The sequence below is a fragment of the Ambystoma mexicanum genome, chromosome 2q (assembly GCF_040938575.1).
Source record: "Ambystoma mexicanum isolate Mex_15411 chromosome 2q, UKY_AmexF1_1, whole genome shotgun sequence".
In the NCBI taxonomy this organism is placed as follows: Eukaryota; Metazoa; Chordata; class Amphibia; order Caudata; family Ambystomatidae; genus Ambystoma; species Ambystoma mexicanum.
This window is the reverse complement of record NC_090924.1, coordinates 596263483-596284740: the sequence shown is the minus strand read 5'-3', so window position 1 is coordinate 596284740 and position 21258 is coordinate 596263483. Positions and strand designations below refer to the sequence as shown.

At 44.3% G+C, this 21258-nt stretch overlaps 1 protein-coding gene across 6 annotated transcripts in view; it reads left to right on the top strand.

Moving 5' to 3' along the window:
* LOC138569611 (sodium channel protein type 5 subunit alpha-like) overlaps positions 1 to 21258 on the top strand; it is a 1199462-nt gene that overhangs the window by 1039089 nt on the left and 139115 nt on the right. For all 6 annotated transcript variants that reach the window (XM_069647738.1, XM_069647737.1, XM_069647740.1 and 3 more), the window contains exons 19-20: positions 309 to 463; positions 7982 to 8155. In XM_069647738.1, the coding sequence (XP_069503839.1) occupies positions 309 to 463; positions 7982 to 8155 (329 nt within the window). The remainder of the gene's footprint in view (positions 1 to 308; positions 464 to 7981; positions 8156 to 21258) is intronic.

Genomic DNA, 21258 nt, shown 5'->3' with positions numbered 1-21258 from the left:
TACAGGGGTCATGGAAGGATGTAAGACTGAGATACATCCTCCAAATGTAGGGCATGACAACAAAAGATCCAACGACACAGCAGTCACAATAATACATAGCTGGTGTTTCCATAAAAAGGACATACAAGTGTGTCGGCTACCAGCCCAGCGGGCTCTCCTTTTTACTTGGGTACATCACCAAGCTTGTTGGGAAAAGCTCAGCATCACACCCCTTCAATATTATTGACCATTCTACACCCTAGACTACAAGCAAGCAAATTAAGCTGTGCCCGCTCATTTGATTTATATGAACCACTTTTTAATTTCAGGCTGCGTGCGACACTGCTCCTGTTGTGATGTCGACATTGGGCAAGGGAGCGGCAAAGCTTGGTGGCAACTCAGGAAGACCTGCTATAAAATTGTGGAGCACAACTGGTTTGAAAGCTTTATCATCTTCATGATCCTGCTGAGCAGTGGCGCGCTGGTGAGTACGACCCGCTACAATCATGCATCCACTCCCTAATCACTGAAATGGCGGGTTATGTATGCATGCTGGAGGATTCCTTTGATTAGAGATGGCCGCAAAAGATTTATGCATGTCATGCACTTGCACGTATGTGGGAAGGACTAGTAGACCTCAACGCTTGCAGCCCTTTGATTGGCCTGTCATGTGTGGCCACTTGAAATCTATTGCAGTAGCCTGTTCAAAGAACTCCTAGTATAGAGACTAAGGGCTTCACATAAAGGTGTGGGGAGATAAAAACCCATTGGTTCCTTTACTGAGTGGCCTGTTCAAGATATATCCTTCTGTATCAAAGCCTAGACCAGCTGGGTACAAAAACCTACATATTTAGTCAACTCTGAATTATTATTACCAGTCCTGGAGATGTTTGGATATCGAGAGAGTTCCAGAACATTGCTACCAACATCTGCTCACCCCTTTAGAGGTAGGAGCGATAGAGTTGCAATGCTGTCTGTTGTATATCTTTATCAACCCGTGTATGTCATGTGAATGGCAGAAGAATAGAACACCTTGTCCCACACTGCAGGTGGCTGGGTCCAGAATACAAGACAGTGTCGGTTAGGGGTGGTGGTAGAGCGCCTTTTGCAGACTTGTAGGCTAGCCTGGCTTTGCTCGTGGAGCTTGGGCATAGATTGTGGAACCACTCTGCCATAGGAGGCATCTCCTGGCTTTCAAAATGGTGGGTTTACAATTGAGGGTGGATTCCCAAAGCCCACACCACCCGCCTATGGTGTTTTCCAGCAAGAGCTAGAGACACACTGTTTTAATTCCACAAAGGGTGCTTGCAATGGCCCAAGCTCCTAGGAGTGCTGCTTTTACTTTGGATGTGAGCAGAAGGCCTCCTACCGATATAGAAATGCATCGTATCTATGCTTGGAAGGCATCATTTTGCACGGAGAAGGGCATGCTTATGGATGAAGAGGGCAACACAAAATCATAGGCATGGAATAAATGATCGAGGAACTGTATATGTATGAAGCATTCTATGTGGCATGTCATTTCACTCCCGATATGTTGCAACTTTATGACTTCCACTATTTGATATCAGCTGATTCCCGGTTGTTCATATTTTCCTGCTCAAGAGGGCTTATCTCGTACAACTGTTTCGCCTTATCTACGAAAGGAGTTATTAGCAGCAAAATGGTGTTGTGCATGATATAGTTTCTGCATAAAGCTGGTTAGGAGCTCGGTCTCTAGTCTGCTTTCGCTAGAGGCCCCCCATCATGTTTCTGCCACCAGTCCTGCATGCACTACCATGAATACTCTTTGTGAGTGAAGTCTCTCTTTGCCAAACCCAGTGCCAGGCCAAAATTAAGGCTGGGCCCAGGTCGTCTGCCTCTCCAGAAACTGGCAACAAGGGCCAGATAGGGCCTCATTACGAATGTGGTGGTCCGGAAACTAGGGTGCCGAACTTACCGGCACCCTTGTTTCGAGCTGCCACACTACATGTCTGCTTGCAGGGGCCGTTGTACCCGGCAGGTCTGACCCTGCCGGGCACAATGGCCCCTCCAGGCAGAGTTGTCACGGAAGCACCCGGACAGTTAGCAAAGTTGCCGGTGCTTCCGAGTCCCCATTCCCGTGAAATAGTCCAGGGCAATGGGGACTTACTAAATCCGACTCCTGGCTTCCCGTGCCTCCAGGACTTGTAATGTCCCGGTGGCACAGGGAAGTCAGGTGCCAGAAACAGTGTTTCGAGGTCAGCAGCAACCCGTTGGTGGCACCGGTTGGTTACCGCCGACCTCGTAATGGGGCGTTAGGTCTTGTGTAAATGTTTTCCATCTAACTTGAGGTGTTTGGGTCTCCTTAAGCACATCTAGTAGCTTTGTGGAACACGTTCTCTATTACACTCAAGCTTTGCATCAGCCAAAGCAAGTGGATGCCTGTGGTGCATAATTTAGGGGTCACCAGCCACCAGTCACATAATGTAATGCAATTATTTACTGTTCTGGCCACCGGTGCCAGCTCCGAGCATTACAAGATAATGCTGCAGAGAGTGGGACTTGGGAGCTGCATGCCACCGGATGACACACCATCACATGACACATGACACATGCACCCAGATGAAACACAAGGGCGTCAAATCACAAGTTGGAAGGAACTGCCCCTGTTCCCAGGTTTCGGGCTCTGCATTGGCCTACAATATACAGACTGCCATGTGGTCACGCGTGCTGGGTCCCAAACTCCTGGTTACGCCGCAGGATTACTGCGTCCAGCAGGAGTGCTCATAATACCGCTCTGGAGGCACTACTGCATGGTGACCAGAGAGACAGGTGACACAGACACACAAGGGTGAGTCACTGCTGGGGGTGGTCTGTGAGAGGAAATGTGGGCTAATGGGCGCGCAGCTGAGAGAGAGGAGAAGGGAAGTAGTAGGGTGGCGTGGCTATCCATGGTGTGTCACCAAGAGCCACTTGCACCTGCATGTCAAATCACATATTCAAGCTTCTACTCGAGGGACAGGTATGCAATGTGGATGCTTTAAGTCATTTCAGAAAACTCTTGCCATTACCAGTCTAAACCGCCCTAACCACTTAGTCAGAAATAGCGCTGGATGAAATTACCACTGTTGAGGCAATAGCCACCTCATGTTTTGCTTTGCTGGTGGGGTGGACTCGTTTTTGACCTGCCACTTCCCCGGACATTTCTCCCACCCCTAGTCCTAAATGTTTGAGGCAATGCATACACAGCCTACTGATATGCGAGAGTTAAAGAGGTTCCTCAAAGGTCCATTTGATCTAAACCGCCATTTCAAACATGTTGACCACACACAAAATGAAACATTTCATGAAGCAAAAGTACGAATATAAGGCGAGAAATATAAAAGTTGCACTTAAAAGACAAATGCAGCGTAACAGCAATATACTAGCATGCAGTTATAAAAAAAAGAAGACAAGTCTTCAAATGTGCCTGTGCTACCAGAGAGGCGCCCGAGGATGCCTTCTGCATGTAGTGCCATTTGGTTTAAGCCCCACTTGTCACTATAGTTTAAAACTCCCTTTTCATTGTCTAAATAGTAAATGTTCTGGTGGATGTTTTTAACAACAAACATATTGCAACATAACTCAATGCCTAGTTTCCCTTTTTGGATTTCTGTGTTTTGACCCTGCACCACTCGTGGCCTTCCATTATTTATTTATCTGTTGCCGTAATGGGAACGACAGTATCAGAAATGTATTGTTACCGTTTTATGTCGTGGTATCAATTCACTAAAATACAAAGTAAGTATTGAACAAGAGAACATCGTTTGGTTTTCTAGAGTCAAACATGTTTCCCCTCTTCATATATTTTGAACCGTACAGACTTATTTATTTCTATTTTCTGCAATTAATCGCAATAAAAGAGATCATATAATACTACTCTCCTTGGCCCATGTTGCTTAAAAATGAGACAGACTACTGCAAGTACTTTATTTTAGGTCATGTGGTGGGAGCCTGTGTCGCTTAGAAATCAAGTGGCTGAAGGCACACTTGTATCAGAAATGTTCATTACACCAGGAGCTACTTAACTGCTGCAAATAAATGATTATATTTCAGCCAGATTTCTTTGCAGGCAGAAATGGTTGATCTCAGTCCTCTTTTATAGGACAAGGGTCTAGACAACAATTAGCTTAATCACTGCAATTGCCCCATTAGTTTTCAGACATCTATTTCTGCAGACGGAAAGGGCTGCTTTCAATCCCTATAAGGTGGCAGTATTTAGAGAAACAGGGAGTGTGCCACTGGTCATGCTACTGTTATATTTGTTTCTCGCTATAAATGCCAGAAAAGGAAGAAAAGCTCACATATTTTTTCTATACTAATTTTTTTTTTTACGCAGGAAGTTAGCTCCACCTCTATGAGCCAAAACTGAAAAAGAGGCCTTAAAAACAGCCATATTGACCAGCACATTTGCGATTTCTGTTCGCCTCTCCAGGACTTCAGCTGCGGCAGCAACATGCCTCTCCCGGGGAAATCTGTCTTTGGGGAAAAGCAATTTTTGCCTTAAGTGCCCTCCATGTAATGCAATTAAAGGAAAGCACATTGATTAGCTAGATTGAGCCTCACCTTAGAGGAGAGGATCACAGCACTGGCCACATCTGGAGGCAGTGAGGGCACTTCTCCTGCCAGTGTTACGCACTGCTCAGGTTGTCCATTCTGAAGTTCCCTCTGCTAGACACACTGATGGACAATGTGATCATCAACATGATATGATAGGTTATTCATAACGTGCTTAATACCCAGAGGTTTATAAACGCGGACCCGGGGATCGAACCTGTGGTGCTCTGTGTCGTCGTGCTTCCAAGGTGAGCACGTTGCACCTGAGCTATCCTCCCGAGACGTGCTCATGAACTGTTTGATGTGTATGGAACAGCTCTTTCAGGAACCTCTCTTATGCAACCAACACTGCTATTGCTAACTCCTTGTTTCTGAAGCTGTGTAAAAATAAAAGTTGCTATGAACGCATCTGGAAAAGACGATAATTCCCCTGTTCACGTTTGACTGATTCCATCTTCTGCTTCTTGGTATCTTCACCATGACTAAATGCAGTACCCTTGCCCTTTTGTCGCTACAGGCATGGGTTCAAGGATGTGTTTGGTCTCTGGGAAGGGATATGTAGCCAATTTAGCCACGCTGGGCTCTGGTCCAGCTGGATGGTGATCTGTTGTTGCCACACTGCAGGTACTACACATGTCTTTACCACACCACACTTGCAGCAGGGCAAAGAACCACTCTCTGGGGAGAGGTGTCTTTGCTTGTGTTGGGAGGTGCATGGGGAGTGGGTGGGTAGGGGGTATTTGGAAACATTTGAGGGCTGGCAGCAGAGGGGTAGTTCAGGAGCAGAAGTGGAGGAGGCAGACCCATCGCATGAGACGCATGTAAGTGTGGTTAGAAAAATGGTGGTTGAGGTGGATAAAGGGGTGAGGGGGTGTAGATGAAGAGAGGAGGCAACCTCGTTTTTAAGGGCACTAGAAGCAAGGGGGAGGGCACTGAAATGTGGACCCGTGTTGAAGAAACTGGTCGGGGTCTTTCCCACGTAGTAAATACATCCAAAGTTAAGATAACTGGCTAGATGGCTCATGAGTTAAGTGTTCATCTCTATCATGGAGACAACTTGCACTTTGCAAGTTTGAATCCCAGCCGGGCTGATTCAACACCTCATTCTTCTGAGGCTGACAAACTGAGCAGCATTAAAATTGGTAATACCTGTTACTGCTACAGCTTTTAGACATGGCAAGAGTCCGACACAAAGCCCCCCCATAGTACCTGATATTGTTGTTGGGTAAACATGTACTACTTGTCTGAGTTATTATGCTTGCTAAGGCTAATGGGAGCTATACAGCTAAAGGTTGCAGATCCCCTACTGTAAGGATTACTGCAAGGCCGTAACTAGATTTGCCCAAAGCTAGAATGAAAAGAAAGTCTGGCAGACTTGACTACAGGTTCAGAATATAAACATAGATGGCAGCCATTGATCCACTGAAATATGAATAAATTACGCAGGCATGCATGCATTAGAGCAGACGTTGAGACCATCTAAAATGTATCAGAAACAGTTTTACCCAGATGGATTGTTTATAAAAGTTTAGTATGCAACCGTAATTGCCCAGTGATCAATGCAACTTGTTTTATCTAATATAGCGCTGGCGGTCTGAGACAACCCCGTCAATATGTGTAAAAGGGGAACGTCAGGTTTGCAAGATCCTCCACTCTAAAGCCCCGTCCTCAGAGCGTTCCTTCTGAAGTCTAGTTATTGATCCCCCTCTTCAACGTAATGGACAAAACTATCTGCCAAAGTCAAGTGAAAAAATTGATTTGCAAATTGTTGATACAGGGTAACCATCTTATCGGGTTGCCGCTGCCAAAATGTTGATACTTTGTCGACGCAGTCCGACAAACATTCTGCACTGAAGAATCAATGTCTGCGTGGCTTACTGCCGCATCATGCTTGGCTCCGTGGTGTGAAGCACAATTACATGGGAATGGTTGAGGCATTCTTTCATACACCCGAACTCGTTATAGTATCATTAACATTTAGTATGCTATAATGTTGTGGTCTGAACCATACATAAATACGAACGCTGCTTTAAAAATGTTTTTAAGGGCCTTAGTTAACTAAAGTAATATAACATCACTTTTTTTGTGTAGGCCGGCTTTCTGCAGAAAATGCTATTGAGCGGAATCAGAGACCACCGTTGTTCTTCAATTCTTTTTGCAACTTATGTTGCCTTATTTTGAACCTAAAATGGCCATTTTATTTAAGCCACCATAATTGCTCTGAATTGTCTCAAAAATGGAAACCTTTTTGCAAGTATTAAGGTACCCATATACAGCCACTCTGAATAACTCTAACTTACCCTTGACTTACTCCTGGAGTGGGCTATTTGATTCACAAAGAGGTTACTATTAGCAAGTTAGGTCCAGGGAAGGAGTAAGTCAGTGCTGATCATAACAACATCTTTTGGGAGTTGCCCCTCGGAATAACTCAAGTGTCAGAGTGACTCCTAGCAACCTCTTTGTGAAACTGATCCTTATTGAATGAAACAGAAATCCAAGCAAAGTCAGACGCAAACATTGAGTCTCACACAACTTCCGGAACTGTCGGGCAGCAATGGTGAGGGCTCCACAATCTTGACTCTGCATTTAAAGGCCTACTGGACTGCTCAGGCTTGAGAGGAAACATGGGGGCAATGCAAGCAGGTGGTGCACTGAGGCAGAAGGTAAGCAGCAGTTCCCTGGATACGAATGCTGACCACCCTAGAAATCCAAAGGCCCAAAACAACGCTGAGCATTGCCAGCGACGCGATGCGTTGCCATGGTGAACTGGATGCAGAACCTTCCTTGAGGTCAGTGCAGAGCAAGAACATTTACACTATTACAATGATGCAGTTCATCCGACAGGGGCAGTAATGGGTGTTTAATTTGCACGGGGAACACTCCGTTTAAAATCAATTACATTTGACCCACCCAGACAATGTCCACCGCTTCCATAAGGGGCTCAATGAATATCTAGGGAGAAATACATTTTAGTACCCCAAAAAGTCTAATTCAATCTTTCCCCATACCGAATTCAAAAAAACAATAGAAGTCAGGTTGTTTAATGAAATACTGCCTAGCACTGTTCTTTTAGTAATAGTTGCAGCAAGCACCATATACTGTTTCAGGTCACTATTAATTGTACGTTCTGGTTTTCACAGCACATAACACTCGTATATTCCATAATTCAAAATAAATTGTCATGAATGAATTGAGCTAGTGAACAACTTCGATCTATGTACTTGGAGCATGTATCATGTTCACAGAGCGGATCATGCTTGTGTTTCTTTTAGTAAACATGCTGAACACATACACAAGTCTAGGTTGCATGGACTGGCACGACTTTGAAACAGTAGAGGTTGTGGCACAGAGTTCATGAATTGTGTTAATTGTGCTGTCATTAAAGAGCTGCCCAGTCCACTCGACCCCTGAAGATCTACTCTAATCACCCCATTTCGATTTCCAGGCTTTCGAAGACATTCACCTCGATGAAAAGAAAACCGTTAAGGTCGTTCTGGAGTACGCGGACAAGGTGTTCACTTACGTCTTCGTCCTCGAGATGCTGTTGAAATGGGTGGCGTACGGTTTCAAGAAGTACTTCACTAACGCCTGGTGCTGGCTTGACTTCTTAATTGTGGATGTAAGTATTGAATTTAAGATGTTGTGTCACGAGGTGTATTAGACAAAATGGCCGCCAGAGCTTAGCACAGTGTTTCAGTGACATAAAGCCAGCCTTTCCTGGCTTTTGGATCTTGCTCTGTCGGTGTTGGTATGCATTCTACCAGTGTGTTAGCCCTCACCTGAGATGACTGAAAAATTAAAAAGAAAGTCCATGAGTAAAGAGATGGAAGAGCACTAAGCCAACACTCCCGCCAAATCAGGCGCAGCTAGCCTAAAACACAACGAGCTCAGGAGCAGTGACAGTGGATCCTATCCTAGCAGTGGAAGTATTGCAAATCTCTGTACTGTGCACCTCGCAGAGACTGCCTGCCCTTCCATGTTCTAGCTGAGATCTCGCAGTATTGCGGATCTTCGTAGAGTCTGCACTCCAAAACGTGCTCTCCCTTATTTCTCTCAACTTGTACTACGGCTCTCTCCCTGCGCGTTAGCAGCACTTGCTATGCTTCCATGTTTACTGCGCTGCTCGGATTCCCTCTTTGCTGTCCTGCCTGGTGATCCCTGGAGATGAAAGCCCCCATTCCCGGTGTAAGCAGACACCCCGCGTGCGACCTGGAAGCAGCCCTTCCGTGACCCGGACTGGGAATGACATGGCACGCGCCTGTATTGCTGTCATTAGTCACTGGAGAGGGGGCGGCTCATCTTCTGTTTCTTCCTCTTGGCTCGAGGGCTTGCTCAAACATTTGCCTTTAAGCATGCTCTCTACAGCTGAGCCATGATGCCGTATGCATGCAGGAGACATGCTTCCACTGACATCTGCACGCAGGGTTCTCTTCTGTGCAAGAATTGAAGTAAACGTGTTCTGTTGTCTCATATATCAATTAGACCCTCTCTGTACTGTTCATCAAAGGCGTGTCAGACCTGCAAAACAATTGTAATATTCCCGTTGCCTATTTAGCTCCATCATCATTACGACAAAAGGCGACCCCTAAGCTCACACCTTTAGCAAGATCCCCTATCACAGAACCGGGCGTTTAGCACCGCGCATCAATATGGACATATCCATTCATCAAACTGCATCCTTTTTTCAATGTTAATTATATAACATGTGAGCGCTGTGCCATATTCGAAAGCATTGATGAACCTACAATTTCACAACCAAGAAAAGACATACATTTTTTTAGCCAGGTATTCCGCAGATATAAAAAGAAAAGGGCAAATGTGTTGATAGTGCGTCTCTAGTTCTAATTTCCAAAGTCTGCTTTGCAAATATGGTAGACAAGAATATGGACACTCTTCTTTGAAAACTAAAATCTTTATTATATTTTCACATAGGTGAAAGTGTACATTTATCAACAAAACTCCAACGTGACTTTAAAACAGTATCATTTTATCAACAAGATCCCGATAAGATTCATATAATTAACATTCCTCCTGGGATGGCTGATTGCTTGGTTTGTGCGCTCACCCTTCACACCGGAAGTTAAAGAAATGTACCGTCGATCTGTACGCCTCGCACTAAGATCATAGAAAGCATCTTCGGAAAATGTGAACAGAGCACTTCCTCTTATCTTCTCTTTGTTTGTTAACAAATATCTTAGGATGAAATGATAGCTCCTCTCTAAACAATCTCCTCTGAAGAACACCTGGATACTAGAAGCAGCATCCACAGTTACTCACTATGTGGCCCTGCAGATGTGCTCGACGTCAGCTTCCAGGATCCCTACCCAGAGTAGTCCGTTGTGAAGGATCATGGGAGTTATAGTCCAAAATCTCTGGGCAGCCGCCAACAATAAATGACTAAAAAATCCAATGAAATGAGAATTTAGAGATCTACTTTCCAGTGATTTCCAAGAAATGGGTGGATCTGTAGGGACCAGGTCTGACCCTGGACTCTTTAAAAACAGAGGGGGATTGAGCGATTATTTCTAGGAAAGTACAAATCTACCTGGGTAGATCAATTGGCATCTTTATTTCTCTGCTTTCCTTGCGTCAGGGTCCAGGATGGTCATTGACTATGGGGACACAGTCAAGGAACATCTGCCAACACATTCCTCTTGAGCCCCTTAGCAAGGGCCAATATTCACTCCTGTGCAAACAACTGGTCCAGGCACTAGTGTCACATTTATTCCAGTTGTCGACAAAATGGTAAAAAGGTTGAGAGAAATAAGGGAGAGCAGAGCATCAGAGCAGGAGGGAAGGAGAGCTTGTAGGGTGGACTGTAAAAATGAGTTGACATCCTACAGAACTCAATATGCCAGTATGTGGTAGCAGACATGTTTGGTGCTCCGACTTGGCCGCTAAGGGGTGTACGGCATCTTACACCCTGTGAATATATCCATACATGCAGAGCATGGCAGGAATTCTGAGCACTTTCCGATCTTTCACCCACCACAGATGTTGCAATGGTACAACAAACCTGCTCTTCCTGCTAGATGTCTCGGTTGGGGAGTATTGGAATTGCGTGTGTTGAAGTCAAATGTCTTTTGTCTTATATCAATTTTGAAGGCCTTTTTTTACCAAGTTTCCCATAACAGATCACAAGGTAAATGTGGCTCTTTGTGAACACACAAGTGTTTTGTGCTAACCCGCATTTCTGCCATGTAAGTTACATCTTGTTAGCTATCCAAAAATTATAAGTCCTGATAAAGTCGGATGAAATAATCCTGGACAAAGCCCTTGCTTTTTCATCACCATTAGCGTGTTCTGTAGATCTTACAGGCGCATAATGGGACATAAGCTAGGAATCTAGAGTAGGGAACAGTACTGGACATTACGTACAATATACGTTTAATGCCACCTATATAGTAATATACATTTTCACATATTTACAAATGGAACAGTAGGGTCTAGTAGCAAGGAGTGGACTAGTGTCATGAAGGAGGATCTTGTAGAGGAGAAACCCTGTAAGCGGCAGAGTGAGCCAGGGCCACAACAAGGATGTTCCTACCTTACATGCTGTGACCACTTACCATTCAAAGACAATTGGTCAATCATAGATGCTCATAGGGACAACCTGGCACCTGTCAGCCCCATTGGCCCCTTTGCCTACCCTGTCGCACAGCCCTTGAGCACATATAGCGCTGTCCTCAGTGGGTACCGGTCGGCCCCTAAGCAGGCAACTCTTCCATGGCTTTTATCCCCACCGGACATTGACGGGTCAGTTGACTTATTAAAGCGAGCAATCTAGACGTTTTGTGGATTACTCAATGAGGGAGTACATGAAGTCCTGGGGGTGCTCCACAGCCCAAAGGAAGCTTTTTTAATCTGTTCAAGAATCAGCTTATTTCTTCTCAACCTTATTTAGGATATAAGGCCGCACACACAAAAAACGCCACCCTCGGTTCTTCAGGCATCTTCGGTCCATTAACTCCTGTTGAATTGAGAAATTGTTCTGGCGGAACTCTAATCAGTTAAACGAATAGCTACTAAAATCCCCTGCTTTTCTGATATCTTCCTAAGTTTGAAAGCAAAGAATTGTTCACAGAATTAACATCCCCGTTTAAAATAGATAGATTGAAAAGGAATAAGTACGCCTGACAAGAATGTTCCCAATTAACTATATCGTATTCTGAAAAAAAAGATGTGAAGCAAAATGCCAAACAGCTTGGATGTGTCACGAAGGCTCTTCGTCGACTCCAGAATCTGGGGTTTTAAACTAGGAGGGTAACAAATGAAAAATGAAAGAATACCGAGCTGGTAAGGAATTAAGTGTCGCCCATGAAGTCTGTTTAATTCATTGATTTCATGTTTTGTTCCAAACAACTTTTGGTGTCATGCCTTTACATCTACTACATTTGAATTTGCATATTTCTATGATTTCAAAAAATGGCGGCAAGCCCTGCATAGACTCTTCAGTTTTTATTGTTTCTAACCCTTTACTCTTTTTACATCTGCTTTGCTTGTTCCCTGAATAATGAGCAACGTCGATGTGCCTGCAGTATTTGCAAATGTCGTAAATGCAAATGCATGCAGATGTAAAGGTATACTTTTACAATGCTTCTATCATAAAATGCTCTGTTTCCATTGCAGGATGCTTTGCACTGTTGTCCTTAAACTGGGCACCATTATGTTGGTGCCTGCACAATCACATTATCACCACTGCAAATGCCCTGCGATTGTGGTACTGATGTGAATTACCATGCACCAACAATGTCTGACCATGTGCCAAAGGCTTTTTCATATGAACACATTTACCATAACACTGCTGCACATTTTGAGACGCTGAAGTCAGTAGTACACCATGGCCTCACCTGTAGGCATTGTACTGCATGACACCTTCAAGCATGCCTGCTTATCTGTCCTGGAAATGTTATGAGGCCATCGGGCAGGTGTAGAGGAGGTGCTAAGCGACACAGAGCCAAAGAACAGGTAGCTTTGGCACTTTGATTTCAAGCACATTGGGAAGCCATTAGCTGATGTCTATGTCATTGCTGAAGACAGCACAAATAGCCCCTACTGCTCACAAGCATGCTAGAAATCAAAGATCTGTCGATACAGAAAACAGTAAAAGGCCAGAGGTCAGGCAGTGATTATCAGAAGATTTACCAGTATTTCCCCATGTTTACCAGTCATTATACACAACAGTCTTCGAGACTGATAAATAATTGGTTCACAATAGTGATTAGTCAATGGGACAGACGCATTTAGACCATTATGTCTAACATTTAGCGATTGCTTCTCAAAATACTCGTATTAAATAGTGCCGATGGAAGACAAAGCCTTCATTGGTTGCAAACAGTAGCACTGTTCCCATAATGTTATTCCACCTCACGCACACACTGTGACATTCCAAATGGAGCCGCTATTGGAATATTTTGTATGGAATTTTATAGTTTCTCTAACAGAACAGAAGGTGCTATTTTTGGAATTGCTCTGTTGTGTGTTTTTCCTTCAACAGATTAAGGGAGATGCCAAATTGTTTTGATATTATTTTTCTTCCTATTTCCTCATATCATATAATTCAATTATTGTGTTGAACCATGAGTCAATCAGATTGATCGAAGAGCACTACTGCATGCAAATGCAGGCCAGAAAGTCACTATAAAGCTACTACCTCTGTTGCCCTCAGTGATCTCACGGTCGCTACACTGGGCACACCCCTAATAAATGATTACTTATTTCACTACACGTGGACAATAATAGGTTAAGAAGGGGTGTCCAGATCTACATTAAAACTGTTGGGTCTTTCTTGGATTTTTGTATTTAATTTACTGATGATCGATTAAGTGTTTAATAGACCAAACATCAAAACACTCAAAGAAAAGAAGAAAAACATCTATTTCACACACTAATACCCTTGAATTCTATTGCAAACACAGATAGAATTTGAACATGCTAAGTTTATTTAATAGTCACTGTGACCTTTCCGCTTGGAAATTACATTGCAGCAGTCTGCAGTCTCAATCACTCCAGATGTTTTAGCTTGAGGCTCCCATGGTCTCTCACAATTGAAAATGTATGGTAGAGCCAATGGGAGCTGTAGGCCAAAACATCTGGAGAGCCACCGTTTGCAGATGCCTGGGGAATATGACCCACATAAAATTGAAACAGAGCCCAGAAAGGAGAATCCGCTGCTTAAAATGGAGATGAAGATTTTGAGTGGAAGGTGAGCACCACTGCCAAGGCTTTCGGAGACACAATAAAAAGGAACCCTCCAATCGTAGACCAAGGATATCCTACTGAATCCAGGAAGTTCAGCTAATAGCAAATTGGCATGTTGACATTCTCTGCAAAATCCTCTTCCTGAGAAATGAAGCCCACTGGTAAGTGGCAGAAAGTGTCACTGCAGTCAAGGAATCCGGATTTCAGTGTTCCCTGCGTTTAAACTTTCTGTGACATCGGAATGATCCCGCAAAGGAATGTGTGTACATTCTGAACTTCAATATCCTTTGGCAGTGGGCAAAGTGCAAAATATACAATCACTTTTTAAAAGAAAGACATTCCGTAGGCAGGGCTTTAGGTAGCACAAGCATGTTCTAGGTCAGCATTACAGAAGAAATCAAAGTGGATAAGATCAATTGATCTCTACAGAATTAGAGATTAGGGGGGGTCTGCTATCTGAGCTGCCGAGGTAGGCAACTGTAAAGACAGTGTAAGCCACAGTAGGGGCTTTTTGTCCTTAGGCTGCAGGATTAATGGGTAGGCCTGAGTGGTTCCACCTGCACATGAATCTCACCAGTTAATGTGGCTGCTGCATTTCTAGTCTAGGGTATGGCCTGCTTTGATTTTGGAGGCGAAATAGAGGGACTAATGTTTAGGGCCTAGAGGGAGTTAAGAAGTGGGTCTGAGGAGTTCATTTCTTGAATGTCCAACAAATACTGATGCCAACAGAAGTGGATGGTATGAAGGCATGAAAGGAAGAAATAAGCAGGAATCTGTGGAGAGCTCGCAAAGGAGAAGGTGGCACGGGGCAATAAAGTGATGGCAATATTACTGGCTGGAGGAGGGTAATACTATTACATGCACTTGCTTGTGGGTCATTGGTGAGCAGCCCGATGAAGGTTTTCTGCTGTGAGCGGTTGGGCCTCAATCAATAAAATCAGATTAGATTAAATTAGATTTCATTGCACTTTTGGGACGGCAAGCTAAAATAATAAAACACATGCATGATACATTCAAATTCAGAATAAATACAATCATCTAAAATTCAGAATACTTCTATAAATCCAATATAATATGCTCAACAGCAAAATTAAATTAATCCACAGCCACGTTGGCCATCATTTACAAGACCAAACTGGATGACTGAATATTGCTCCAGGGGACAGATAGAAGAGAGAAGGGGCATTTGAACTTCTTCACTCGCAGCCCCTTGCAGGTGAAACACTTGTAGAGCTGGCAATCAGCGCCCACCAATCTAACTTATTCTCTGTCACCAGGCCCCAAACATAAACTGATTTGCTGATATCCCTGTCAAAGGACATTGCTGCATATGGATTATTTATGAGGCCTCCATTCAGAAACAGGGGGGCAATGCATCTTTATCTTAATAGCTCATAAACTGGATATACAAGGATACAATGATGCTGGTTTTTATCACCCACCTCATAGATCTTGCACATTGAACTTGCTGTACTGTTCCAGATCTTCATGTTGCCTGCCAATGATAGAGTGTCAGCCCAGGATCGAGCAAAGAGATGTCTGATTTGTAGGATGATGAGATTCTTCAGATAGGGTAGATGGCCACCATAAGCTACATATATGTCTACCCATCCTAAGTGTGTTAGATGCACCAGCTCACCCTCCTCAGTCATCCTTGTTTTTTCAAGTTGCTTGTTTTTGAGCTTGATCGGAAGGGACCTATAAGGGTCCGTAGGGCAGAAAGATAGGCCCGGAAGACATCCTAGAGCCAATGTTTTATGGCCCTTTTACAGCTGCTTCCTACATGAGAAGATGAAAGGTTGGGAAAAGTGTTTGATCCAAGGCATGTCCACCAGCTACCTGCACTGAGCTGTCACTCTTTTGACAGCGTTCCTGGTCTGGTGAATCCAGCACCCTCCTCTGTTGATTATGGAAGGCCACATCAGCATGTAAGGGGGTATTCTGGAAACCTTGGGGTAGTCATACACCAACTCTTGCAGCGTTTTTGTCTAAGCCCCATAACTCTACACTACAGGCAACTGTGGCTTCTTGCTTCACTCTGAAGACCATCTCTAATTCAGGCCTAAAGTTGTCCATGTGCTCACGCACTAGACTAATAATGGCTCTCCCTGCCACTGTGACTTTCCTTGTTTCAAGCTCTGCGTGTGCTTTCCTAGATAGGTTTGATGATATAGATACCCCTATGTAGCTGAATAGGTCTACAGGCTCATTAGGTTTGATTAGGTTTGCCCTGCATCTTAAAATATTCCTTTTGGTTCTTACTATGATGGTTACTGAGGACCATTCTGTTCAATTTGTATTTATTCGGAATTAAATGGTCTATCTTTACAACAGGTCATTACTGCTTGTAATTGACCTCTGTGAACATTGGTTGTCCTCACGAGGAGGACTGAAGCCTCTGTGCATAGGAGCGTTGGCACTGGCTGGTCAATGATAACAGAGGTGTCTTAAGGAGGCTCCTTCAATTTATGTTGAACCTGCTTAACCCTCTGACAGTTAGCATTTGTTTTTGTGAGTTGGCCACCTGGGCCAAACTGGATCTGGACAGAGGTCTTAAAATATAAATCCCTGATGGTATCGAGCAAGGTCCTGCCAATTCCTATATTTGCCAGTGTGAACCATAACCTCTCTCTGTCCACCAGGTCAAAGGCCAAGGAGAAATACAGGAAGGGTACCTATAAAGGCATATTCTCAGCAACCGCATATTTCTTGAATGGATGCCAAACACCTGATCCACAGTGGAAAGCGCTGGTCTAAAAAATAAACTGTGCTCAGTTCAGAATAGCATTTTCCCCAATCCACCTGTTTAATTCTGGCAAAATGATGTGGCAGAAGATCCTGCTGTCGATGTCAATCAGACTCATCGATCTGCATGAAGATGCATCCTGAGTGGGACCTTTCTAATAAAGGGGCATGCAAATTGAATTGGTCCATGATGTGGGATACAACGTAAAGCAGAAAATATGCTCTGAGCAACTGGACCAACCAGTCACACGCATACCTAAATACTTCTGCTGGCATTATGTTTGGGCCAGGGGCCTTACCTCCTGCTAGAAGATCGATGGCTTCATAGGTCTTATGGTCTGAAACCAGTTTCATCAAAGCTTGGCCCTCGAGTCGAGCAATAGAGACCCCTGACTCATCAGGTGCATCTAGAATCAGGTCCTCCGACAGGCCTACAGTGTTTACAGCAACTGCCCCGAAGGTCTGGGAGAAATGAGTTCCCCCCTCCTCCTCAGAGATATTGGTGTCAATTTTGAGATTGGTGTTGACTTGATCCCTAGGCCACGGGCCTCCAAAAAGATTTAAAATCTTTATCAGAAGCAGAATTCTGCCACCTGCGATTCCAGAAATCCTTCATTTTCGGGGCAACACAGGTTTAGTAATTTCTTCGGAGAGCAGTGACCTCCTCAGGCACCCCCACCATGTTTGACTGCTTCCTGCGAGGCACTTTACATCCATTCATCCCATATCAAACCAGCCCCGAGCATTGTGCTCAGTTGGGCACTTAGTAGGTTGAGTCCTCTTTTAAGTGGTGGCAAAAGGGAAACACTTCTCTACACTGGACGAGGACGAGTGGTGATCACTATTGACTAGTGGAACTGACACTCAGTGTGTAATAAGAGAAACATAATTTTTAAAAAGCATCAAACTGGACCTGGATACTCAGGACATAAGATCAACATGAAAGGATGGACACATGGACACACTAGGAGAAAGGTTGATTAAACTCAACTGTATTTACCTTTTTTGTAAAAATTGTTTCACAATTAAACCAATAATAAAAAAAAAAAGGGGAAATCATTAGCTGGGGATACATTCGGCCAGCTACAGCCCCTTGAGCAGGCTGCAAGGAGGACCTGCATACACTTAGTATTTCATGGATACCCCCACTTGTATCTGCCGGGTCCAGCCAATCAATGAAGGTTTGCTGTTGGCAATGTAAATCCCTAGAATTGGGAACAAATTCCCCCTCAAGCAGCTGTGCATAAAAGCAGCCCGCGTCCCTGGATCTACCTGGTGGGTGTGAGATATATTCAGGATTAGGAAGCCTTTGCTGTCTGTAACCTGTATAAAGAGGATCGGGAAAACAGTCCCAAGCCATTTTGTTGACATAATCATCCCCTGTTCCCTGCTGTGAAATTTTAGCTTTAGAAAAACCTGTTCAACTAGGAGATGGATCAGGGAACACTTGTGTTCTGTACCCAGTGCAGTACAAGCACAAGTTCTTTGCTACCTTTTCTCACTGAATAGAATAAACGGTTACATGCGGTAATATCCCTGCAAAAATGTCGCCATACAAGAATTACACCTTTTTTTGCGGCGATATTAGCACATGGAACCTGCGGGGGACATCCCTGCAATCCCCACATTTTTTTAGTGCAGCTGGGTACACCCTCATAACCCCTGCTCCTATTTACCCCATATATTATCCCCTAAATAATGTCACCTATGCCGTTTCCCGGCAACTATATGTATGCAGATAATATTACCCGATACCAAATAAACACAAGTTCATCCCGAGCATCTTACATACGCTTGACTGATGTGAGGAAAACTAGAGCCAACCAAATTTACGTGCATCTTAAATGGCCAAACATGCAGGTGCGCTGCTGGGAACGAGGCGGCATCCACCCGCGCATCGTGGAAGGCGGTTATTTAGGAGCGGGCGCACAGTTTGGGGCATGCCACCCCATGAATAAAATGTTCTGAACCCAAAATACCAGAACTCTCAGCTTGCTTGGCTTTAGTACACAACTCATTTGCCACCTTGGAGACCTTTGTTTGCGGCACTGCCGAAATCAACAGCATTTGATTTTCTTGAGTATAAATAGTCTGCAATTTCTCTAAATTGCTTCCAAATGTTTTGCTGGGAAACTGGAAGCTCACACCGTGGTGTGTGGGACGTCTGGTCAATGTATTCGATGTTATTTCATTTGATTAATACACACAAATGGCTTCTTTTCCCTGAAAAATATCACTAGAAATATCAAATGTAGCTTGCCGCATGTGATCATTTATGTAAACCTTGTCAGAACATACTACTTTTGGCGCTGGAATGCATGCCCTATTGATCACACAATACCGCGCATAGAGCGCATCTGACGCAAACCTTCCCAGGGAAATTGGCTATAGCATTCTCATCCAGATGTGGCCATTATGCAATGGATTTTTCTTTGTCCAATAACAATTTCCATGTGGCTGAAACTTTAAAGGAACTTCTGGCTCTTTGACATTTTGGGGTACTGTTTAGCGTATGGATCACGATATGCTTATTTTCCAAATCAATGTGCAAGACATCAAGTGTATTGTAGCCAACAGATGCATAACCCCGGATAACTTTAGTTCAGAGAGCTGAGCCAAACATATTTCAAAACTTCTGTGTCTATTGTACGAGGATTGTTATCCGGCACCCTTGAGTGTAATCAAAGGTGACGGATAACAAAATATGATGGATAAGAGAATGTCTCTACCCCCGGTGGCAAAGAAACCAGATTACAGACCTAAAGGTCTAGAAAACAAATCCTCCTTGAAATGTGCTCCCTTTGCTGCCACTGTAACATCTGGAATGTCTTTTACCCCAAATTTAAATTAAATGACCTGTAACTTTATCATCCCAAATGCTCCTACTAATGAATATGGCAGGTGTCGATTAATACTGTTCCAGGTGATATATCGCCAGAAAACAAAGCTTAGACTGTATATCAATGTCTTCACATTATTCAATTTTTAGGGTACCTTTGCAAAACATGGAACAGCATTTTCTTTATTAGTTTCACACTATTGCAACTTAAAATATCAGCCGTTTCTCCACCCTAAGTGGACCTTCTCAAGTTCTACTCAAAAGATGTGATACTTTCTGACACCAAATATATAGGTGGTCATTCATAAAACAATGCAAATTGCATGCATCGGAGTTCAAATGTTAGCACTTAAGTTCTGCTGGGTATCCGGCATGTCATTTTCAACTTTTGCAAGGTAGACTGCAAACGCACAAGTTAACCAAGAAAAATGGCATTTACTCTTTCACGTTTCGCTCTGTCTTGGAAAAAAGTAAATGGCACTTGCAAATTACGCCTTTCAGACAGGGCTTCTCCTTGGATTTCTATGGCACCCACCTGCTCTCAAGTAGTTGCTAATTCGAGGTCGATTCCTTGGAAATCCATGTGTTTCATGCCTGCTCATGCAGGCGTAAAACGCAGGCCTTTTTCCAAGAAGGAGGAAAACACGATGGCAATGCAAACCGCACTTTATGCCCGCCCCCCCCCCGCCCTACGCCTTGCAAGGGGCGTGAGCACAAAAGGAAGTAAGGCTTTCATGTTGTGCTGCAGCCCGTTTTAGAATTCATTCCTTGGGGTTTCCTCCTGGTTCGCGAGGAACTGAAATGAAAAGCATGTTGCAGCTACTGCACTGATGAGCACTCAAGACAGAGTGATGAGTGCACACGGAGTGCGTGAATAGTGATTGCGAAGACCATCCACTGCCACTCCATGACCCAGGAAAGTGTCTCCCAGTCAAAAAACGTATGCAATTAGGCAGCACTAAGAAGACTCTGGGCAATGCACGTTTCTGAGAGGTCACATGTCTGAGTAGAACCTGGGTGCACAGATCCAGTCCTCAAGGGCTGCGAGCAGATTGTGTTCTCAGGATAGCCCATATTATATGAATATGCATGTACTATATTTTCATCCATTGGATCCAAACGGGAACTCATTTGCATATTCAACGGTTATCCGGAAATCCTAACAGGTTTGTAAACCTGAGAGCCAGAGTTGTGCACCACTGCAGAAGAACACATTGATACCAGCCTGTGATTAGGACATTGGGCCTCATTACGACCCCGCCGGTCCAGAAAGAATGGTGGTGGTAAAACCGCTGCCACCGTTCTTTCCGGATCGGCGGATTAAGAGTCCTGCAGGCGGGAGGTGTCACTCCCGCAGGTCTGACCAGGCTGGTTTAACATCACCCGCCTGCAGGCAGACGAGGAAACACCGGCTCTGTCATAGACGGAACTGGTGTTTCCATTGTCCCCATCCCCATGGAGTCCTATGGGGCTCCATGGTGGGGACTTACACAATTCCGCCTCCGGAATTCCCAGGTCACCGGGGTCGTAATGCCCCTGTGATTCCGGGAATCACAGAGGCGGAATGATAATACAGATTTGGCGGTAACCTGCTGGTTTTTCCAGTTCGGTTACCGCTGGACTTGTATTGTCTCGGTTTGCTTCGGCTAATGTTCTTTCGATTCCTTAAAGAGAATGTCCCGGGCTTTCCCTAATCAATTACTCCCTTGGTGATCTCTGAAGTAAATGTTAAATTTTCATAAAGCCCACAATACCGGCCTACAGTCCCTGTCTGGGTGTTTCCAACTTGGCAGATGAAGATAACCAAGGCACTGGGAGATGAAGTGATGCCCCAGTATCAAAGGGGTTAAGTCGGGATGCAAGGATTGGACCTCCACGCTCTTGGTTCTTCAGTTGAGGACCTGGCTACGTCTCGTCACTGTCTACAAGGCACTTTT